Raw genomic sequence first — 23729 nt, 5'->3', positions numbered from 1 at the left:
CCAGGAAGAGACAGGCAGGGCCGGCACTCGGCCACCCTCCCGTCCATTCAGGTGAAGAGGTGCAGGGGATGGGGGGTGTCCCTACCCGGTGCTGGGACAGAGTGTGGGAGTTGGGGGGACAGGCCACACGTGGGACAGCCAGGCCAGGGGCACCTGCCGGGAGGGGGGACGCTTCAGAGCAAAGGGCCGGGCGTCCGCCACCTCCTGTGTGACGATGCAGAAAATACTTCACTGTACAAAACTCCCCAATAGGCTTTAATGGTGAAAAAAACCCACAAAGTCAGTCCCAGCGAGGCAGGGGAGGTACTCCTTTAAAACTCAAAGTCTTCACCCACCATGTCAAGCACCCAGGTGAGCTTCTCCCTCTGGGTCTTGTAGACCTTCTCCACAGGCACCTCAGACTTCTTACCCCTGCCCAGAGGAGAGGGGGTTCTCGGGGGCCGGGCACAGAGGCCAGGGCGCCAGGCTACCTGACCTGCTTCTGGCACGGCCATCAGGGGCTGAGGGACAGGGGCCAGTGTCCCCGGGGCAGCCCAGGTGGCCTCCGAGTACGGCACCTGGGAAACGCCCATGGGGCACACGGGCAACGCAGCCGCCACACCCCTGTGGGTGGGGCAGCTCAGGGTCCTTCCACAGCCCAGAGCCCTCAGGCAGAGAGGACCAAGGACCAGGTTTGGCATCAGACACACCAGCCAGCCAGGTCCAGTCACAGGAAAGACCTGTGCTGACCCCAGGGCCCTGGGGACTGAACTGGGGCCACTCGGGGGTCCAGTCCCTCCTCCAGGTCATGCACCAGGTGACGCTGATCCGGGGGTCTAGGCAGATGAGCTCGGAGGTGCCCAGGGCCACCTGCTTACTCCCCTCCTTGTCGGTGGCCTGCGTGCTCACTCTCAGCAGCTGCTCCTCCAGCTTCTCCAGCAGCCGCCCCCTCTTCTCCAGGGAGCTAGCAGAAGCAGGAAGGGCCGGCCCCCACGCTGGCAGCGCCCCGCTCTGCTCAGGGCCCGGTGAGCCCAGTGTTGGGGGAGGGCCTGCTGTCCCCCACGGCCCTCCACCGTCTCCAGGGTGAGCTCCACGGGATCGGGACTCAGGGACGCCCACCCTCGGGATGGAGTGGGGACCCTCCATCCAGGCCTGACAGCATAGGAAGTGAAGTACGAAGCACACGGAAAAGGGGGCAGAGGACAGGATCAAACGTCTGTGAGGCTCAGCGCTTACTCCCAGCACCTTAGAGAAAGACTGATGCATCGAAGCAGGACGCAGCTCTCCGCCCCACAGGCCCGTCCTGAGCCGTCCATGCGGCGCCCCGCAGATGGTGTGGGGCAGACACCCAATACCCACACGCACTTCAGCCCCAGGCCTTGTCTCAGGGACTCAGGCCCAATCCACCCAGACCCGAGCGGAAGGACCGCGCATGGGGAACACCCCCACCAAGGCCCAGGCAGCCCCATCAGATGCTGCCATGGGACCCAAGACGGCGCCTGTCCCAGGCTGTGGACGGGGTGGGCTGCAGGCCCAGACACGCTATGTGGCGGCTGCCAGAGGCCAACAGGCAGCTGCTGATGCCACCGAGAGGACTGGCAGGAGGGGCTAGGGGCGCCGGGTACATGAGTGTCATGGAAGACACGCAGTCCGCCAGCGGCTGCCCGAAGAGCCTTGCTTTCCACTGAACAGAACACCCTCTGACCCAACGGCTGGCGTTCTCACTTGCAACCTGTGACTGCAAGCGCCCGTGCACACCTGAGGACACCTTCGTGCTATAAAGCAACCACGGCGGCAGGGAAAAAGGGGCGCCACCAGAAACAGGGGCGCAGACGGGAACCACGGGCGGCAGGGCCCAGCAGAGTGGGCCGGCTCCTGGGGGATACCAAGCACCGACCCAACAGGGACACAGGCAAAGCCACCACCCAGTGATTTAAAACTGCCCACAATGAACGGCCCGAGCCCAGAGGCCTTCACTGGTGAACTCTACCGAGTAGCTAAAGAAGAATTAACTCCAGCAACTCTTCACAAACGGTCACAGACGAACAGACAGCAGAGAAGGGACAACTTCCCAAACCCCTCCAAGACTGGTGTCTCCCCAACACTGGGCCAAGGGCTGGGGGCTGTCTGAGGTGGCTGCACCTCAGAACCCTGTGAACGAGCCTCTGAAGGACAGGACCACGCAGCCTGGTGCTTCTCCCCTGCACTTCTGGGCTGCTCTACCTCTGGGCACAAGTGTAGTGTGTGCTAAATCACCAAGTATGACCAGAAAAGACAACCACAGAACTGGGAAGGGAAAAGAAGGTTCAGCCCGACTCAGGTGGGCTGGGCCCTCCAGACACTCACCTCTGGGACCTGCCATCCCCTCAGGATGTGTGGTCAGCCCGCGCCTCCTGCAGCTCTGTCTTGGCCTCGGCCACCTGCTGCTCCTTCGCCTCTATCTGCAGGGGAACAGGGGCCCGGTCGGGGCCACTCTTGCCCCACCTGGTCCACCCCAGAGACCAGCGTCCATAGCCTGTCGGCCCCACGCCCTGAAAGGGTGCCCATCTGTCCAGTCAGGGTGCCAGAGCACTGGCCCTGATCAGTCACTCTGTGGCCAGGGGACAGGGTGAGGCCAAGGTGCCCCAGACACACAGCCTGCTCCCCCAGACCCGGCCCCTGCTCCACTGACCTCCTTCCTGGACCAGAGGCCCTTCCACACCACTAGGCCACACAGGCAGCGTCTGGCTCCCCCCACCCCGAGCCAGCTCTCCCCTACTGGCAGCCCTGAGTGTCCTGAGCACCTCCTAGGGCCATACAGCCCCAGGGAAGATGGGGGACTACACGGCCACCCTCAGAGGCCCTCCACGGTGCCCCCCGCGCACCTGGGACTGAAGCATCTGCATTGACTTCTCAAAGGTCTTGGGCGTTGTGCACTGATGGTTGCAGAGAAAGGCAACAGCCCGGTTTGCTCGGTTGTAAGACAGAAGTTTGGCAGCTATGCTGTCTTCAGCTGGAAAACGGGGGTCAGGAAGTAGCAGCCAGGACCGCCCAAGTATGCGTGTGCCCAGGAAGCCCACCCCCCGCGAGGGCCTTGCAGGCGGGACTCAGGAGAAGGACCTGGGCCCAAGGCCTCACGGCAGGGGCCTCGACAGACCCCACCTCCACGAGAGTTGGGATGAGGGGCCCAGAGATGCCAGAGCACTTGGACGGTGGGGCAGCAGGGGCGGAGGCAGCAGGAAGAGGGTTCCCACACCCCAGGGGGCCATGCGGAGCTGGGGGGTGCCTCAAGCCCGACTCGCCAGGGCAGCGGACAGGAGACCAGGCAGGGGGCCTAGGGGGGCTCCATCTGGGGCCCCTGACCCATTCCCTCGGGCTAAGCGAGCTACACTCCACCCCGGCCACTGACCACATGGCTCTCATACCAGCCCAGCAGCCAGGCACCAGCGCACGAGCAGGCACCCTGTCCCCACACAGACAGCCGCTCTCCTCGGGGCAGCGCTTGCGCATGATGCTGGCGTTGTAGGTCCAAAACACCCTGGCCGTCAGGCCATCCATCGGGTCCTGCAGGTGCCTGTTCAGGCTGGCAGTCTGAAGGTGGCAGGGAGGGTGGGGCTCAGCACGTGGCTTCCTTGGGGACAGTCTCACAGCGCTCCTCCCAGGCCCTGCCCCCGGCTCCCGGGTGGGATGGAGCCGCCAGTGACATGGAGGGCTCTCGGCCTTTGTGTGCAAGAGAAGGTGCCGGCCAGTTCTCACGCTCACCCCCCTTGTCAGACCAGCCGTTGGGTCACCCCATCGGCACCACTTACAGTCAGCCTGTCAAAGAGCTTGTCCCGGGGCCTTTGTTGTCCATGAACAGCTGCAGGTTCCTGTACACCTGCAGCGGAGGAAAGACACCGTTACGGAGGCGCCCTCGTCCCCAGGCAGGAAGGAGCTTCCTGAGGATGAGCAGAGTCAAACGAGGGCCCCAGATGGACGTCTGCGTGACGGGTCCCAGCTTCTCCCGGAGCAGGCAGAGCCATGTGGGGTCACGTGCCGTGTGTCACGGCTGCCCTAGCCAGGCTGGCGCCACCCCTGTCCCCGCACGTCCACAGGCGGCCCCACATCCACAGTCACACTCATCTGACGACGCAGGGCGCCCAGGGACGTCCACGGCCCCATGGCCCCATCCCCTGCACCCCCGTTTCCCTCCCCATCCTTCTGAGCGAGTGTGAACACCCTCCTCCTGTGTCTCCAGCCAGCCCCGCACTGCGTGTGTCCCACGGAGCTGGACACCCAGCAGCAAGCTCCCGAGTGACCAGGACGGCCCATGTCCCCCGACCCGGTCAGTGCCTGAGCAGAGGGCCCAGCCCTCGCCCTCTGCCCCTTGTATATGCATGAAGGTATGGCCGCCGGGAAGGGCCTCGCCACCAGGAAGGGCCTCACCGCTCACAGCCCGACTCCAGCCTCCAGACCGGTTTACAAGGCGGTTTCACCAGAGCAGCTCCGTGGAGACACGACAGCAGCAACGGCTTCTGTCACCGAGGCCCCAGTCCCCGGACAGCACTCCCTTTCTTCCCACTGGTGCACGCCCGAGCTGACTTCAGATGCCCGGCACCCACTCCTGAGGGGGCGTTCCTCTGTCGCCTCGAGAGTCTCCCCAGATTCCCTGCTCTGTGCTCGGGCTGCCCCTCTGCACGTGAGGCGCGTGCAAGGTACAAGTGAGGCGCGCGTGGTCAGTGCCAGGTCTGCTCTTGCTGAGATGTGGGCCCACCCAGACGGAGGTTGATGCCGTACGGCTTGCCACTTCAGAAGGGGTGGGAATTCTGACTTCCCTTCAGACACGTGTGTACACCAGCAACTTACCACCCCCAGCTTGACCCATCTCTCCATCAGCAGGGGCATGGCGCTGAGCCCACAGGCTCAACCCCTGAACCCTGTCGTTCACAGAGGGGACCCCGGAGACACTGCCAGTGACCACACCCAGCCACATGCCCAACAACCGCAAGACGTTTCCCAGATGTGCTGGGAAAAGTGTGTGTGTCGGACTGAGCAATGTCCCCTCAAAATTCACGTGCTTCTCAGAACCCCAGAATGTGAGGTTTTGGGAAACAGGGTCTCTGCAGGTGCACTTAGTTAAGACAAAGTCACAGTGGGGTGGGGTGGGGTGGGCCCTAAACCCCCAGGGCCCTGTCCTCACGTAAGGAGACAGACGTGGTGATGCCGGAGCAGATGCTGCGGTGACGCAGCCTCGAGTCCAGGTGGACGGGCGCCTCCAGACATCAGGGGAGCTGGGAAGGACCCTGCGCAGAGCTGCAGAGGGCACACGGCCCCGCCAGCAGCCTACGCTTGACCCGGCCTCTCACACACCGCCCTCGCCCCTAGGACGGCAGCAGCAAGGGGCCCAATCCAGGCCGCGGGCCTTCTGTGACTCTAGAGGCTCCGCTGGCTCAGCCGGGGCTGGCCTGCAAGGCAGACCCTGCCGCCAAGCCTGACCGGCCAGGCTAGCGGCCGCTGGAGGAGAGCACCCAGACGGAGCAGCGAGCTCACCCCAGCACACTGCCCACCACCCTCACCAGGCACTCACCAGCTTCTCCACCAGCACTCTGTTGTGGGAGCGGATCGAATCCTTCCCCAGGAAGTCAAACTCCATGACGTCCAGGGAGCCGCTGACCTCTGGGTACAGCTGGAAGTGCTCCACATGGAGGGAGCAGCAGCCACCAAGTCCGCTGCCCTCCTCCCCATTCCTGGCCTGCAGCGCCAGCTGGGCGGACCCCCGTCAGGGCATGGCGCATGTGCCCTTGGGGACACACGCACAGACGGGCACACGCCTGCCCCTCCCCCGGCCCAGGGCACCGGCTCAGAACACAGAAGGCCCACTGTCCACCCCCGTCCATCTAACCCAGCCTTTGCCACCGACCAGAGCACCATGAGGAGCCCGGGGGAGGCTCGGGACCACCCGCACCCTGTCGATGAAGTAAAGGACCACAGCGCGCTGTCCTGTCCTCATCTCTGGAGACGTCCAGGTGGTTGGTACTGGGAACAGATCTTGCCCACAGCCCCTTTCAAGCGCCAAGCCACCTCGTACTTCCCCCAGTCTCTCTCCCTCCCAAAAAAAGAGCAAGGAGCCCCCTTCAAACAGGGAACTGCTGACTCTCCTCCTGGGCCCCCTCTTAACCTGCTCCACTCAGGGCAGGCAAGCAGACTCCAAACTCAGTTAAAGACGGCGTAAACTTAAATTTCTTATTTTTTAAGACCAATGGCCACTGGACACACTGTGATTCCAAAACTGGCCAGTTAACGCCTACGATCTCAGGGACTCCCTGCCTAAGTGGCCCGGCTAGGCCAGGGAAAGCAAGGTCACACCCAGCACACCTTCAGCTTGGAGCCAGGGTTCAGCGTGACATACTTGATGAAGTTCTGCACGTTCTCCGTCCATGCTGCCAGCCACATGACTGTGCAGTCGCACCCGACCTCCTTCCACTGGGGGCTGGCTGGGGGCTCAGGTACTGTGGAGTCCCTGCAGAAGGAGAGCGACCCAAATCCAACGATCAGGACCCCGACACACCAGCCAGACGCCCTCTTCTCCAACAGCCATGGGTACCGCCAGTGCTAAGTCTGTCTCAGAGCCATCTCGTCGCCCAAGCCGCTCCCTTGTGCCACCACCCCTGGCCCTCAGCTCCTGCCCATGACAGGCTCCTTCAGAGCTGCCCCAGGGGTGAACCCCATGTGTTGCGAGCCATGGCAGCTGCAAGGGTCACAGGTGGCCCTGCACTCCCGACAGGCCTGGGCTCCCAGTGTGCACCTGCCGGCCCAGCTCGGCTGTGACCCCCACAGCGGAAGGACAGGAGCTCCTGCACGCCTGTCACCACTTGAACCATGGAAAACCGTTCAAAGTACATAGACGTGTGCTCCCAGTGGGGCAAAATCTCAAGCGTGGGGCAGGGTGACGAGGGCTGGTTCAGCAAACAGCACCCAGGCTGCTGTGGACACGTTCCTCTGCAGGGAAGGCGCCCTCCAGTCCACCCCACAGAGCCTGGAGTGACGGTGGGACACCCTGCGTCGGGCCCCCTCCCAGGTGAGAAAGTGAGAGTTGCTCAGTCCTGTCTGACTCTTTGTGACCCCATGGACTATTCAGTCCCTGGAATTCTCCAGGCCAGGATACTGAAGTGGGTAGCCTTTCTGTTCTCCAGGGGATCTTCCCAACCCAGGGACTGAACCCAGGTCTCCTGCTTTGCAGGCGGATTCTTTACTATCTGAGCCACCAGGGAAGCCCAAGAATCCTGGAGTGGGTAGCCTATCCCTTCTCCACAGGATCTTCCCAACCCAGGAATCAAAGCGGGGGCTCCTGCATTGCAGGAGGATTCTTTACCCGCTGAGCCACAGGGAAGCCCCCTCCCAGGTGAGGGGTGGGGCCACGGGCACCTGCTGCAGTTGATGACCACATCCTCCGGCAGGACCCTCCTCTTCAGCCTCTTCATCTTGAGGTGGTCGCCCCAGCCTCGGACTGACCATGGCTCAGTCTTGAAACTGCCAGTGTTTTCGCGGTGCCCATCTAAGAGTAGCCAAACTCTTGCTGAAGTTTTTCCTCCTCTTTTTTTTTTTATTTTTAAACTTTACAAAATTGTATTAGTTTTGCCAAATATGAAAATGAATCCGCCACAGGTATACATGTGTTCCCCATCCTGAACCCTCCTCCCTCCTCCCTCCCCACACCATCCCTCTGGGTTGTCCCAGTGTACTAGCCCCAAGCATCCAGTATCATGCATCGAACCTGGACTGGCAACTCGTTTCATACATGATATTTTACATGTTTCAATGCCATTCTCCCAAATCTTCCCACCCTCTCCCTCTCCCACAGAGTCCATAAGACTGTTCTATACATCAGTGTCTCTTTTGCTGTCTCGTGCACAGGGTTATTGTTACCATCTTTCTAAATTCCATATATATGCATTAGTATACTGTATTGGTGTTTTTCTTTCTGGCTTACTTCACTCTGTATAATAGGCTCCAGTTTCATCCACCTCATTAGAACTGATTCAAATGTATTCTTTTTAATGGCTGAGTAATACTCCATTGTGTATATGTACCACAGCTTTCTTATCCATTCATCTGCTGATGGACATCTAGGTTGCTTCCATGTCCTGGCTATTATAAACAGTGCTGCGATGAACATTGGGGTACACATGTCTCTTTCAATTCTGGTTTCCTCAGTGTGTATGCCCAGCAGTGGGATTGCTGGATCATAAGGCAGTTCTATTTCCAGTTTTTTAAGGAATCTCCACACTGTTCTCCATAGTGGCTGTACTAGTTTCCTCCTCTTCTTTGAGCTTCTGCATTAATAAAACACCATGTCGGCTTTAGTGGTGAAGAGACAGGACGCTTGCCACGTGAGCAGGACTGGTCAGAGCCCCTTCACTGCTGCAGCAGCCTGGGCAGCCCAGCGAGGCAGCAGGCCCAGCACAGGGCGCGGCCACGGCGGTCCACTGTCACCACGAGCGGGAAGTATGGGCCCACTGGTCCTTATGGCAAGGTCGCTGCTCCACGTGCTCCAGGTAGACACAGCACTTCTTAAATACGTCCAGGTTAGGGGCACATAACTCAAAATCAGCTGAGAATAACAGAGCAGAATCCAAGTCCCCTTCACCACTCTCTCTTGGGGCTCATCTAGAAAAATCCCTCAGGAGCAGTTTTTGTGAGAAATGGGGTCGTTTTCTGCACCACCAGCTGCCTCCCACACGAGACCCCAGAAGCCCAAGCCAGACTGAGCCCTGGGGCAGCCTGACCTGCTTCTCCTCCCTGGACAGGGCCTTCTGGGAAGCAGCCTTGTCCACAGAGTGTCTGTGGATCTCCGTGAAGTCACACCTGTCCAGGTGCTTGATGACCTTCCTCTCTTCTGCTGTCATTTCCTACATGAAACCATACACTCCCATCATCTAACGCAGGCAAGGGTCACACAGGCGGCGGGGACCCTCCTCCTCTGCGGCGGGGGTCCCACTCCACAGGGAATGGTGATGTCCCAGAAGCAGGAGGAACAGACACCAAGGCCACCCTGACCAGCAGCCTCTGCAACTGTCCCCCAAGAGAGCCCCTTCAGGTAGCTGCCCAGGCGTGTAGGCAGTGAGCTGAGGTGCCAGAGCTTCCTCCCAGTGGCCCTGAGTTGGGCCATGTGGCTGCATCCAAAGAATGGTCCCCACCAGCTACCGTGTGGACTGCACGGCACTAATGGGCTCTTCACTCACTATGAATGTAGGCGGCCTGCCACCCCACAAGTGGTGGGAACACGCACGTGCTTGGCAGCCCCTAATTCAGCCACACACACACACACACACACACACACACACAGCCCATGGCCCAGCCATCCCCTAGGTACCTGTGGAGAAGGGGATGCACGGCCCCAGAGCGCCCTGTGAAGCACCCAGGTGCCCAGCAGCCAGAAAAGGCACACAAGTGGCCCTAGGGCCTGGCCTGGAGCAGCCAGAAGGGCCTGGGCGCACAGTCCACAGGCAAAGCCAGGGCGGGTGCAGGTGTGCACACACCCACCCAGCACCTCGCCTTCAAAGAGTTTCCCAGGGGGCAGAAAATGCCCCTCCGGCCCCCCCACAACCTCCCCTTCCCAAGCCTGGCTCTGCCTGCTCCTGAAGGGGCAGCAGAGAGGGGAAGGCGGGCCAGCGTCTGACAGCCCGAGGCGTACCTTCCGCCAGTCACTGAAGAAGTTGTTTTGGAAGACTTTTTTTGTATACTCATGATCCAACATTTTCCCATAAAACGTAGCAACCTCCTCTGCTGCTAAGCTCAGCATTAAGGGCTTCCCTGCAGACATGGAAGATACGTAGATGCAGGGGGCTGGCCCTCACCCTGCTGCGCACAACGTCCTACGCTTTAAATCACTCTTTGTTACACACATTGTGCCGTATCAGGTTATAAACTCGCCAAGACCAAGGAGCTCTGATTTTTTAAATTCCGAAGCACACGCTCAATTTAAGAAGATGACCACACCTGAGCATCCTGGAGCATGTGCCGGGCCCCGGCAGAAGGCAGCCACAGGTGCTACATTTGTCCTGCTTTAATGATTCACTGAGAAGCGAAAAGCAGAGGAGAAAAGGAAAGATATAAGCATCTGAATGCAGAGTTCCAAAGAATAGCAAGGAGAGATGAGAAAGCCTTCCTCAGCGATCAATGCAAAGAAATAGAGGAAAACAACAGAATGGGAAAGACTAGCGATCTCTTCAAGAAAATTAGAGATACCCAGGGAACATTTCATGCAAAGATGGGCTCGATAAAGGACAGAAATGGCATGGACCTAACAGAAGCAGAAGATATTAAGAAGAGGTGGCAAGAATACACAGGAGAACTGTACAAAAAAGAGCTTCACAACCCAGATAATCATGATGGTGTGATCACTCACCTAGAGCCAGACATCCTGGAATGTGAAGTCAAGTGGGCCTTAGAAAGCATCACTATGAACAAAACTAGTGGAGGTGATGGAATTCCAGTTGAGCTATTTCAAATCCTGAAAGATGATGCTGTGAAAGGGCTGCACTCAATATGCCAGCAAATTTGGAAAACTCAGCAGTGGCCACAAGACTGGAAAAGGTCGGTTTTCATTCCAATCCCAAAGAAAGGCAATGCCAAAGAATGCTCAAACTACCACACAATTGCACTCATCTCACACGCTAGTAAAGTAATGCTCAAAATTCTCCAAGCCAGGCTTCAGCAATACGTGAACTGTGAACTTCCAGATGTTCAAGCTGGTTTTAGAAAAGGCAGAGGAACCAGAGATCAAATTTCCAACATCCGCTGGATCATGGAAAAAGCAAGAGAGTTCCAGAAAAACATCTATTTCTGCTTTATTGACGATGCCAAAGCCTTTGACTGTGTGGCTGACAATAAACTGTGGAAAATTCTGAAAAAGATGGGAATACCAGACCACCTGACCTGCCTCTTGAGAAACCTGTATACAGGTCAGGAAGCACAAGTTAGAACTGGACATGGAACAGACTGGTTCCAAATAGGAAAAGGAGTACATCAAGGCTGTATATTGTCACCCTGCTTATTTAACTTATATGCAGAGTACATCATGAGAAACGCTGGGCTGGAAGAAGCACAAGCTAGAATCAAGATTGCTGGGAGAAATATCAATAACCTCAGATATGCAGATGACACCACCCCTATGGCAGAAAGTGAAGAGGAACTCAAAAGCCTCTTGATGAAAGTGAACATGGAGAGTGAAAAAGTTGAGTTAAAGCTCAACATTCAGAAAACTAAGATCATGGCATCTGGTCCCATCCCTTCATGGGAAATAGATGGGGAAACAGTGGAAACAGTGTCAGACTTTATTTTTGGGGGCTCCAAAATCACTGCAGATGGTGATTGCAGCCATGAAATTAAAAGATGCTTACTCCTTGGAAGGAAAGTTATGACCAACCTAGACAGCATATTCAAAAGCAGAGACATTACTTTGCCACCAAAGGTCTGTCTAGTCAAGGCTATGGTTTTTCCAGTGGTCATGTATGGATGTGAGAATTAGACTGTGAAGAAAGCTGAGCGCCGAAGACTTGATGCTTTTGAACTGTGGTGTTGGAGAAGACTCTTGAGAGTCCCTTGGACTGCAAGGAGGTCCAACCAGTCAATCCTAAAGGAGATCAGCCCTGGGTGTTCTTTGGAAGGAATGATGCTAAAGCTGAAACTCCAGTCCTTTGGCCACCTCATGCGAAGAGTTGACTTACTAGAAAAGACCCTGATGCTGGGAGGGATTGAGGGCAGGAGGAGAAGGGGACGACAGAGGATGAGATGGCTGGATGGCATCACTGACTCGATGGACGTGAGTCTGGGTGAACTCCGGGAGTTGGTGATGGACAGGGAGGCCTGGCGTGCTTTGATTCATGGTGTCGCAAAGAGTCGGACACGACTGAGCAACTGAACTGAACTGAATGATTTACTTTGCTGCTACGTTCACGCCGAAATTTCCAGATCAACAACACCTGCAGTGTGAGGATGCACATCACCACTTAACAGAAGCAAAACTAAAGTTAAGGCTTCAGAACAGATGTGTGATTAACTGTAGCAGCTGCAACCTTTAAACACCTTCCCATTTGCCCAGTGACTTCCAACATTTTACTCCAAGCGCCGGCACTAGGAACAGCTCGGTGGAGAAGAGGGTCCAGCTCAGGAGCGTGAAGGCCAGTGCGGGGAGGGCCTTCACTACGGAGTTCTCTCCGCTGTTGTACATTTGAGAACCTTTATCACAGAACACTGGAAAAATAAATACACATTAGTTTGATAGTAAGAAGAAGGTGGTCAGGATAAAAGAACACAGTTCTTCCCCAAACTAGCTTCTGAGGAAAAGGTGAAGAAGACAGAACCAGATGAGCTGCCAAGGCCCAAGGGGCTCAGTTACTGCCCTGCTAGCATCCCCCTCCCCACGGCTGGGCTGCCCAGGTGCCCTTAAGGGGCAGAGCTGGTTCTGACAGCCATGGAACCTAGTCTAGCTCGGGAAAACAGATTCTAAACCGAAACCTACATCAACGGCGTTGCAGGGGTCAAGGAAAAGATGTGGCTGTGTGTGTGTGCTGGCTGAGCATCCCCCCAGGGACAGGTTCCTGCAACCCAGCAGGAACCCAGGGGTCACCACGGGGTCACCAGGCCCCCAAGCAGGCAAGTGTTGCAAGATCCCCAGCGAAAGAGCAGAGGCCTCCCCGGGGCGGCGCCTTGCAGGAGCAGGGACAGCCTGCCGGCGACCAAGTGTGAACCACAGACTTGGCAGTGGCCTGGCCTGGCTCCAGGTGCACGGGTCAGCTCGGATCCAGGTGGGAGAGCCACCTACAGAGCAGGCCTAGGTGGCCAGTTACCGGATGCTGAAGGCGGCCCTACCCACGGCCACTTGAGCCGCCGGGGCGGTCCTCACCGTCGTAGAAGGACCTCCCTCAGGAAGGGGCTCGTAGGGGGCCGCGAACCACGGGCCTCTGTGCTCCAGCTGTGTCCACTTCACGCCGCCCGGGCTCTTCTCCTCTTCCCGCCTGGAGGACACGCGAGAACGTTCGCACACTCACACTGCGCACAGGCCCTCCTCGCAGCCCCGTAGACTCCACCCCCGACTGAATCAGGCGAGGGGCCAGGTCTCCCTGCTGGGGGCGGGGCGCCGGGATGGACCCTGCCCGGCCTCAGGCCACTCCCCTCGTTAAACAACCCACCGCATCTCCCAGGCCCAGAGGGAGGAGTCCCGGGGGCTAGTCCAACCCACTTGCGCAAAGTTGACAACCGCAATTCGAAGCTTTTTCTTGGAATGCATCTACTGAGGGTGCTCCAGCGAAAGGACCACTACAACCCTGCCAAGCTTCACACTCGGGCCTCACCCCTCTGTTCCCCGGACGCTCCCTCCCCACCCCCAGCAGGGCCCGAGCGCCCAGAGGCAGACTCTTTACTGGCTGCGGTGGGAATGTGCTGACAGCACTTGAGGCAGAGCAGGGCCACGTGGATCACACTCAGTGAGACACTGCCCCGGAAGCACTAGGCTAACAGAGCTCCAACAGGAGCTCCTGAGCGCAGCGCCATGCAGGTGTGAACCCACCCTGCTCTCTGGAAAGGTGGCATTTCAAGCAGAGGAGAAGCCCACCGCCCTCCCTCTACTCCACACCCCCTCACAACTCACCCCCACGTGTGACCACAGGGCCTCTGCCCACATCCCCCAGGAAAAAGCCCGGGAGCACCGCGGGCAGAAGGAAGCCTCAGCCCCGAGCACAACGGCCACTAGGGGGACTGATCGCACCTTATGTGCCCACGATCAGAATGAATGGACTGAAGCTCCTGGAAACCAAGAAACTGGGAGTCCGGTGCGACGAGAGGCCCGTGTCAGAGCACACCCATCAGGTTCAAAACCACACTACGGTGCTGAGGCCACGCACAGCTATATGAGCAACAGATCTTACCAAAGCCGAACGGAGGAAGAAACCGCCAAATGGGGGCCCCTGGGGAGCAGGGGTGAGAAGTGGGGGCTGCACCCCCACCAGGCACGTCCGGAAACATCACGCGCTGCACCTGCAGCGTAAGGTCACCTTCCGGGGAACCCAGGACCACGCGCGCCCTCCGCTGCGCTCCAGCCCCGCCCAGCAGCAGAGGTCCGGGGTCTGGGAGGAGCCGCGACTTGGCCTCCCTGCGCCTTTGCCCGTGGTTTTCGCTCACCTCACCGGCTCGGCGGCCGACCCTCTCTGCCAGGGCTGAAGCCCTTGGGGGACTTCGGGACGCACCCTGCTCTTCAGGGCCCGCGTGCAAAAGCCCCGGCCCGCCCCCGCGGCGGAAGCCGCGCCGGCCGAGCACAGGGCGGCCTGGCCCTGGGAGGCGTTCTTCCTCCGCGGGGCGTCTTCCCGGGCCCCACGGAGGGCCCAGGCAGGGAAATGCGGCCCCCACGCGATCCCTTGTCCCCGCCTTGCTCCTCCGCCCTGAGCTCTCTGGACAGCCTCCCGACGCTGCGGACAGGCCCTGGATTCAAGCCGTCCCGCCGACCCCTCCGTCCCCAGACCGTGGCTGACAGCCGCAGAATGCGCACGCGGCCCCGCGGCCCGCGCGCAGCTCCTCCCCACGGCGGCCTGGGAGCAGCAAGGGGCCGCACTCATTAGGGGCCGCAGGAACACCCAGGGGCAGGGCTTCAGCCCGTGCCCCTCAGCTCCCGAGGGCACCTGGTAGGTCCTTCGTAATCACACGCTCGCCTGCACACCTGGCCAGACATGGAGGAGGGGCACCTCCATGCTGTCGGAGGGCCCTACAGGTGAAGCTGGGTCAGGGCACCGTGCAAACACCAGCGCCACCTCCCAGGCGGCCCCGCGCGGCCCCACACTGCGGACCAGCCCCTCGCTGTCACCCCGTGCTCCTGAGCCCGCCCTCCTGCACCACTGTCCCTGGATTTGACCCCCGCTCCCGCCCTGGGCAGGACGGTCCAGCGACAAGCCCTCTGGGGCCGCCCGGTCCAGAGAGCTGCCAGTACAGGGCAGAGATCCACCACTTGTCAACCATGTCAACCTCCTGCATCTGTAAGACGGGGCTTAGGGACTGTGGGAGGTGGACACGCACAGTTGTCAGCATGCACCCAGAACACACGCAGCAGGCTCAGGCACGCCTGCCAGTGCCCCTGCCCAAGGGGCAGCCAGGCTTCCACAGAGACAAGCCTACCCCCACATCCCTAGTAACCCCACCCCTGCCACCAGTCCCTCAGTCCCCACGGACACTGGTGCAGAGCTGCACAGCTGCAAGGGCTGGTTCTCAGCACCCAGGTGGCCATGGTGGGGGTCACCCCAATTTTGGAATGAGCCACGCACCGATGACTGAACACACACTAGGACAGCAGCAGCTGGTGCTCCTTAAGGCCACCTTCTGCCAGGTGTGCTTAGAGGCCTTGCATATTTCTCTTACAATCTTTCTAAAATCAAGTACATGTTGCACCTTCAGAATCCTGAAGCCACTGTGTTTTCAAATCCAGACTGCAATTCTGTAAATGGAAATGTGGCAAGACAAGAACTGTAAGAAATCTAAAAGGAAGCAGAAAAAACATCTGACAAAAAGTCCATCACCTTTTCATGATAAAAGTTAAAAAAAAAAAAAATTCAAGAAACTAGGTCGGAGGGAACCTCCACCTGAGAGCAGCCAAATGCCCCACAGCTATGTGACACTCCAAGGTGCCTCGGCCCCAAGATCAGAACCAGACCTGCTATTCAACACAGTCCTGGAGGCTCTGGCCAGAGCACACACGCAGGAAAGTGACTAAAATATATCAAAGTTTGAGAGGAATAAGTAAACTGTCTTTATTTGCAGGTGGCAGGATCTTGTGTATAGAAAACCAATAAGATTCTACAAAAAAAAGCTATTAGAGCTAGTAAGTTAATTCAACAAAGTTATGAGGTACAAGATCAATACATGAAAATCAATTTTCTTTCTTTATACCTGTAGTGAATAACTTAAGAAGAAAATTACTAAACAACTTTATTTACAGTAACACAAAAAAAGGAAAATGCCCAGAAGTAAATTTAACCAAATAGGTAAAAGATTTGTACATTTTAAACTATAAAACATACCGAAAGAAATTAAAGAAGATGTAAGTAAACCCATCATATTTGTGGACCGGAAGACTTCATTTTGCTAAGATGTTAATATTCCCCAAAGTGATCCACAGATAAAACCTAATCCCCCATCAAAAGATTGACTTCTTTGCAGAAATTGGCAACCAATCCTGAAATTCATGTAGAAATACAAGCTAACCAGAATAGCCAAAACAAACTTGAAAGAGAAGAACAAAGTTAGAGGACTTACATTCCAATTTAAAAATTTACAATAAAGCATCAGTAATTAAGGCAGCATGGTGCTGGCATAAAAATAAACATACAGATCAATGCAGTAGAACTGAGAATCAAAAATAAACCCATACGCCTGTGGCCAGTTGATTTTCTACAGAGTCCCAAGACCATCCAATAGGAAAAGAACAGTCTTTTCAACAAGTGCTACTGAAGGAAGACACAATCCTTGCAAGTTAAAATGGATTAAAGACCTAGAGCTAAAACTATAAAACCCTAAGGGGGGGGGGGAACAGGTTGTGAACCTTCATAACCCTGGATTAGTTAATGGTTTTTAAATGTTTAAAAGCAAACAAAGATAAGACAGCTAAAGTGAACTCAAAATTTAAAAACTTCTGTGCTTCAAAGGACACCATCAATAAAATAAGAAGAGAATCCACAGAAAGGGAGAAAAAGTTTGCAAATCATGTCACTGATTAGTGTTCAGAATATATAAAAAAAACTCTTACATCTCAACCAGAAAAAGATAAACAGCCCAGCTAAAATCAGAGGCAAAAACAACCAGATACTTCTCCAAAGAGACACAAATGGTCAATAAGCATGCGAGATGCTCAACATCCCTACCCACCAGGGAAATGCAAAGCAAACACCCACCCACGTCATAAGCCTTCACCTGTCCCTTCACAGTAGCAATTCCACAAACAGTAACCCTGTTTCCAACACAAGGGAAACAAGACTCAGAAAATCTTAACTTCCCAGAATCACTCCGTTGGATGCAGCAGATACTCACCCCAAGACCAGCAGCCCCACTTCACAAGGCATGAAACTGCCCAGTAGAAATGTGACACAAGCCACACACGGATTTTAAATCGTTTAGAAACCGATTTGATTTTTTATAATATAGTTAATTTCAACCAAAATATCTTAAGTATTGTCACTATAACGTATAATGACTTCCCTGGTGGCTCAGACGGTAAAGCATCTGCCTACAATGCAGGAGACCCGGGTTCGATCCCTGGGTGGGGAAGATCCTCTGGCGAAGGAAATTGCAACCCACTCCAGTACTCTTGCCTGGAAAATCCCATGGACGGAGGAGCCTGGTAGGCTACAGTCCATGGGGTTGCAAAGAGTCAGACACGACTGAGCGACTTCACACACACATAACGTATAATAAACATAAAAAAATAGTGAGTTCACATTCTTCTTCCTACTATTGAAATCACCAAGTCTCCGCTGGGGCCAGCTACATCACGGATGCTCACAGCCACTTGCGGCGGGCGGCCACAGGTGGGACAGCTCAGGTAATGGTTGACAGTCCTACGTCTGCTCCTCTGCTCAGTGGCTGCGTGACCACGAACAAGTTACTTAACCTCTCTGTACCTTGGTGTCCTCATCTGAAAAGTGGAGATAGTACCGACCTCATCAGGACTGGATAAAAGCAATGCAGACACAGAACAAACGCTTCATGGGGGCCGGTTCTCACCAGCATCACGTGAGACCTACACGTCAAAGCTCTCCGGCCCCCACTACAGCATTCTGGGGTACCCACCACAGGCGTACAGCTGGCAGAAAAGGCCAGCACTGACAGCGTGACCTCTTCCTTCCGGCTCTCAAGAGCCTGAAAGAGGCCTGGAGGCGCTGGGGGCACTGGGGCTCCCGCGTCGTGACAGGTTGGGGGCGGTGACCGACGGCGGGGCGGGGCGGGGCGCGGCGCGGCGGGGCGGGGCGGGTCAGGGGGCGGGGCGCGGGGCGGGGGTACCATCTCCACCTGCCTGCTCCTCCTGTCCCCGCCCTGCGGTGGCCTCCCTGGGCCTGTTCTTGCTGCTGCCTCCGCACGTCGCCCCGACTGGCTTCTCCTCGCTGCCTCTCTCCAGGCCACGCCGACGCTTCTGTCGCTTCTGCTCCTGCGTGTCCTCCCCCGGCGGGCGGCGTCCGCGCTCAGAGGAGCCCCCCAGCTCTGCACCCCCGCATCTCCCTTCCTCTCCTTCCGGGGCCCCTGCCCCACCTGTGTTCTCTTTCCTTCTTCTGTCTTTTCTGGAAACTACACTCTCTGATGCGGCCTCGCTGCCAGCACCCCATCGTTTCATCCTCTTCTTTAACCTCTCCAGCCCCCGTCTTTCCCCGGCTTGATCTCACCCAGCAGCCGCTTGCTCCCCACCAACTCTACCCCACTGTCGGTATCGGCCAGCGTCCCCGCAGGGGACAGTCCTCTGGCCCCCGTCCGCGCGTCTGCCCAGCAGCGCCTGGCGCCCGTGTCCCCGTCACCCGCCCGCGCCCCCGACCCCCTGCTGAGGCCACCCGCGCGCCTTCTCTCCCCGCTGCTGCCAGCCCCGGCTCCTCGTTCCTCAAGCCCTTTCCGCCTTTTCTCTTCCGATTTTCTCCTTTTATTTTCCTTCCATTTGCTTTCCACTTTCGCCCCATCCTTTCCCTGCTTGTGTCCACTCGCTCCTCATCTTCTTCTCCCAGGGAGCGAGGCCGCAGGACCTTCTCATCCTGGCCGCTGGCCGTGCTCTGCAGAGCCCCGTCTTCAGAGGACACCCGGAGAGTACCAAGGGCCATCTTCCTCTAGCTCCCAGGGCTTTGTCATCGCCTCAGAACCTTGCGCAGGAGAGAGCCCACAGAGTGGGCCGCGCTGCCCGCTGATGCCTGCCCTTCCCCATAGGGCTGCCAGCAGAGGGCACCCCACCCAGGCCGTGTCCCCGCTGCCCTTGAAGCAAGCTCAGCAGATGGCGTGTGTCTCAGCCCTGGTGTTCCTCATCAGGAGTGGGCTCAGGGCGGCGCACCACCCCGTCCACCAACCACGAGAGCAGAGGGCACCCAGGCTCCACAGACTCATCTCATAGACATTCCTATTAGCAAGGCGGGCAAGTCAGACAGTGAGGTCACTCACTGTCTTCTACTTTCTGGCCACACTGCAGAAGACCACACACCACAGACGGAAGCTGTGCCCCCCTGAAGTGGAACCACAGAGTCCTAACCACTGGACCTTCAGCGAAGTCCCCGCTGTCTTCCTATACTTGCAAGACTGAACACCCAAGCATGATTACTTAGAAAGCTGATCATGATGTAACACCTGAAGATGTCACCTGGCCTTTTTTCCTGGACAGCTTTTCACGATATTTTTCTTCACTGGCTTGCTGATCTCTGCAGATCCAGAATACAAAACTAGACATAAACACATAGATTCACTGCTCACTTAGAAAGCCCACCACTTTGAAAACAGAGGAAAGATTCAAAATAACAGGGAGTACAGAGTCTCCAGTCTTTTCAGTGGACTTTTCTCTGTTTTTCACAATGTGCTTGGAACTACGAGCATATTCACACCTGCGGGTGGGGGGCTGAATGAGCACAATGGCAGTCTGACACGGACAAGCCTCTGGAAGCTGCGAACACCCCTGGCATGCCAACAGGAGACCTGCTGGGGCTGCAGAAGGAGCAGCTGGTGGGGCCAGCCTTGCCCCTCACCGGGCCCACCTCTGCCTGGTCAATACTGACTGCCGGGGAATCGTAAGCTTAGAAGAGCGATCCTTCAAGAGTAACCTCTAGGCGGCACCTTCAGGAACAAAACCCAAACTAAACAGAGTGATCAGATATAATGGGCAGAGGCAGGGCACCCCCTCAGCCGCCATGCAAACACCCCCACAGAGCAGGCCCTGCGGGGACCAGGGACGAGGCTGGGAGGTACAGCCATCCCACTACCAGCTGACTGACCACCCAAAACAGCCCACACCCACAAGGATGGCTACTCCAGGAGACGGTGAAGGACAGGGAAGCCTGGCATGCGGCAGTCCATGAGGCTGCACAGAGTCGGACACGATTTAGTGACTGAAGAACAACAAAAAGAATGGCTACCACAAAAAAGATGGAAAATAACGATCATTGGCAGGGATATGGAGAACTCAAGCTCCTCGTATGTTGCTGGTGGGATGTTAAACTGTGCGGTCACCTGGGAAACAGCATGGCAGCTCCTGAGCCAGGCAAACAACTCCCACGAGACCCAGCAACTGTGCTTGAGGCGTTCAAAGCACTGCATGTGTGGTCACAGCAGCATTTACAACAGCTCAGAGGTGGGAACAACCCAAAACACCCACCAGCAGATGACTGGATACTCAAAAGGCAGTATGTTCAAACAGAAAAATATTTTCAGCCATAAAAATGAAGTACTGATACACAGGCTACACTGTGGATAAATCTCGAAAATACATTAAGTGAAAAAAGCCAGACACAAAAGGACAAATACAGTATGGCCCACTTGTACAAAATACTCGGAATAAGGAAGTCCATAGAAACAAAAGGCCGATTAGAGGTTGTCCAGGGCTGGGCGAAGAGGGAAAAGAGCAGTGTGGGGTTTCCCTTTGAAGTGATGAAAAAATTCTGGAGTTAGTGCTGATGGTTGCCCAAGACTGTGAATGTACCTAGTGCCGCTGGATTTTACACTCTGAAATGGTTAAAATGAATTTTACATTAAATGAGTGTTATCACGATAAAAACAAACACAAAAGGAAAGTTTCTGAAATTTTCTGACATTTTCCAGGAGAGAAAAAGGAAAGCTGGAAGAGAACACCAGGCACGGAAGAAACCCTGCCTCTGCCCACAGCACGGGGCTGTGCCTTTATGTCTGCCCAGACAAGCAGGTCCCTAAAACTTCAGCAGCAGGTGGCCACTTGTGATGCCATACCACAACGTGGAGGTGCGTGGGCTGCAGAGCCTGCTCAGAGTGCGCCCAGGGCTCCCAGTGAGCCGGAGAGCCAGGAACAGAGGGAGGGAAAGAGGGCAGGGGGCGCGAGGCAGCAACAGCAGCCAGAGAGGGAGCAGCCCACCCCCACCCCAGCCCAGCAGACATGACAGGATTCAAGCCAACTACTTCTGTACTTGGAGGCCAGGCGCTTCATTCCAAACTGGAAATACGATTAGAACAACAGAGCTCGAACTGCCTGATTTCAAAGCTTAGACTCCTTTCACCATGAACTGAAACACAAATCCTGTCATCAAGCCACGCAATTGTTTCCAGCACCAAAGTTTCCAAAAGCAAAACCTACCCTGGTTTTTTCCATCAGGTTTTTTTCTTGGTTTTACTAGACAAAGGGAGCTATTTACACTCGCGTCTGAGACAAGAAAGTGGCAGAAAATAGGATGTAAAGAAAGGTCAGTGGCAACTGTATGCCTCATGCCTTTTTAACTGTTTTTGGTTCTGTTCTTTGAAACAGAATTGGGTAACATTGATTGTTAGCTTGTTTACAATTATTTCTGACAAGATTCTTTATTTAAAAGGAAAACCATGAAAAGGAGGATCAAGGGCAACTGAGAGGGCCGGTCTTCAGGTCGGTGGCCTGACGTGTGGGCTCTCACAGAACAAGCAGGAGACTGCTTCCCTGCGGCAGCTCGTTACCGGTCACTCTGTGGTTCTACTGCATTCTCAGCCTCCGCCAAGTGAAAGCGAAGACTGGATTAAAAGCAGGGAGGGCAGGCCCCAAGTCCACTGCCAAGGCCAGGCTCAGGACAGAGGTGACGTTACTGCCCCTCCCACCATATCCTCACCTCCTGCACGGAGGAAAGGGACACAGAACAAAGCTTACCCAGTGTCTTTGGAAATGGAGAGGGTATTTTCTTCTTTCAGGAGAAGCGACCACCGCCAGTGTGTCCTACAGGTGGCCCCTGGAAAGACCAAACATGATCCTCAGGAAGTGAGCGAGTCAGATCCAGGCCACTGAGACACCCCTGGCCAGCGACTTCCTTAGAACTCAGTAAGCAGGTGGCAGCCACGCCAAAGGGCTCTCAGGAGGAATAACCGACAACCCCCCACCAGGCCCGATCCCAAGGGCCAGGCACAACGCAGAAGGCAGCCTTCTGAAATTAGAAATCAAGGTACTTCACAAGAACACGAAGTGCATATTTTAAAACCTATCAAGATGACATGGAAATGAAGAAAGGCTTGTGGGTTTAAAAAAAAAAAGAATATAACTTACTGAAGACTGTAAGCTTAAAAATGGAACATATAACAGCAAATGAACGATTCAAAACTGGTCTTTCCCACATCTCCTGATTTTTTGACTTGGCTCCTTCACTTTCTGTTTCTTTGGGTTTTCTAGGTTCATCTGGTCAGTATTCTCCCTCTTCTTTTAATGAAAAAAAAAAAAATGTAACGTGAATCCCAAGGGAGGAAATGCAAAGCCAACACTGAAATGATGACTCCGGCTGGAAGAAACACAAACTTCACAGGAGAGTGACAGGCTTGCCCCTCCGTCTCCCTCCCCAGCCCGACAGTCTCCTTGCTTGGTACCACCTGGGCCTCGTGTGTGTGCACAGGCTGCTCCCATCCTATTTTCCGTTAGTCCAGGGATCGGGTCAGTTAGACTAGGCTGTTTCAAGAGCTGAGCCAGCTCATTAACAAAAATCACAATTCACTGAGCAAAGGCCACTTCTGCCCAGAAGCATTCAGTTACCTCCTGCTGCTGCTAAGTCGCTTCAGTCGTGTCCGACTCTGTGCGACCCCATAGATGGCAGCCCACCAGGCTCCCCCATCCCTGGGATTCTCCAGGCAAGAACACTGGAGTGCGTTGCCATTTCCTTCTCCAGTGCATGAAAGTGAAAAGTGAAAGTGAAGTCGTTCAGTCGTGTCTGACTCTTAGCGACCTCCTGAGGGCAACCTTATCCTTCACCAAGAAAGGCTTCAAACCGGATACTGGACCATCTCCCATCATGGCTTCTTTATCTGTAATTGTCTGTCTCCAACTGTTAGAAAACAAAGTTGAGATGCCTCACAGAGGAGCCCAGGTGGGCAGCAGGTCAGTCGGTGAGGAGGTGAGCCTGGGCCCACATGCAGGGGCAGCCTATTGTCCGTCATACCTGTGGCCGGTGGTCCCACTGGCCGCGTCTACCTCTAAAACACAGCAAGAGCTAAATCACGTCCACCCACAGCCAAGAGAACAGCAAGGCCCACTGCTCAGGACGCCTCTCTGAATCTCCCCCGGGACTGACAGGCGCGCCAGCAGGTTCTCGGTGTCCTGACGCCATTACCAGGGAAACGGTCTCTAGGCAGAGTTTCAGTTAACAAGTCCTGAGCATTTCCCTGTGTTTTACGTGTCATAATCTTTATATTTTTAAACATCACAATTGACCATCTTGAAGGCAAGCATAACTCCACTGGAAATAGACCGTTTGCCAATTCTGAGTGAGTACTTACGGCCTTAGAGGCACTGGCCAAAAGGAAAAGGAAAAAAATGCTGTTAACTCGGGGTGTTTGTTACAAGATGAATGTCAGTAGGCAACAAAGAGAAAGAAGGCAGCTGAGAACTCAGGAATGCTGCGGGTGGCTCCACGACCTGGACGACCCAGGGGCGAAGGCGGAGACTCAGGTCCAGGGCGCTCCCCTGCCCCAGAGGATGTGCCCCGAGCAGCGGCCCAGGCCCATTCCCAGCGCAGCCTCTCGGGCTCAGGGCCCTGCAGGCTCGTGCACAGAAGGGGGACCAGAAGGAAAGTCCCCCTCCAGGCCCCACTCGCCACGCGCTCGCT

At 55.9% G+C, this 23729-nt stretch overlaps 2 protein-coding genes and 1 non-coding gene across 10 annotated transcripts; 1 reads left to right on the top strand and 2 right to left on the bottom strand.

Moving 5' to 3' along the window:
* Window positions 1-311: 311 nt before the first annotated feature.
* LOC129626516 (DNA topoisomerase I, mitochondrial-like) lies at window positions 312-9775 on the bottom strand. The gene is given in 15 exon segments (XM_055545621.1): window positions 312-411; window positions 794-943; window positions 2326-2420; window positions 2844-2971; window positions 3384-3549; window positions 3768-3799; window positions 3802-3835; window positions 5525-5701; window positions 5903-5967; window positions 5970-6043; window positions 6311-6457; window positions 7363-7498; window positions 7501-7530; window positions 8708-8846; window positions 9632-9775. Coding segments are annotated over 15 exon segments (1602 nt in total). The 5' UTR covers window positions 9761-9775.
* A 1484-nt stretch (window positions 9776-11259) lies between these two features.
* LOC129626519 (uncharacterized) lies at window positions 11260-17902 on the bottom strand. 8 transcript variants are annotated; one of them, XM_055545629.1, is made up of 3 exons: window positions 14119-16975; window positions 12789-12956; window positions 11260-12192 (listed from the first exon to the last, which is right to left on the bottom strand). In XM_055545629.1, exons 1-3 carry the CDS (start codon window positions 14547-14549, stop codon window positions 12183-12185), a joined length of 609 nt encoding a protein of 202 aa, XP_055401604.1. In that variant the 5' UTR covers window positions 14550-16975; the 3' UTR covers window positions 11260-12182. The 8 variants fall into 8 exon arrangements, 2 of the variants coding, with proteins under 2 accessions (XP_055401604.1, XP_055401605.1); XR_008701985.1 differs by lacking the exon at window positions 14119-16975 and adding an exon at window positions 17767-17902 and having other exon boundaries at window positions 11856-12192; window positions 12845-12956; XR_008701987.1 differs by lacking the exon at window positions 14119-16975 and adding an exon at window positions 17636-17673 and having other exon boundaries at window positions 11856-12192; window positions 12845-12956.
* Window positions 17173-17244, top strand: TRNAC-ACA (transfer RNA cysteine (anticodon ACA)). The gene has a single exon. It is a non-coding gene; the product is annotated as a tRNA-Cys (tRNA).
* Window positions 17903-23729: the final 5827 nt, after the last annotated feature.

This window comes from Bubalus kerabau, chromosome 14, assembly GCF_029407905.1.
Source record: "Bubalus kerabau isolate K-KA32 ecotype Philippines breed swamp buffalo chromosome 14, PCC_UOA_SB_1v2, whole genome shotgun sequence".
In the NCBI taxonomy this organism is placed as follows: domain Eukaryota; kingdom Metazoa; phylum Chordata; class Mammalia; order Artiodactyla; family Bovidae; genus Bubalus; species Bubalus kerabau.
This window is presented reverse-complemented; position numbering and strand designations above follow the sequence as displayed.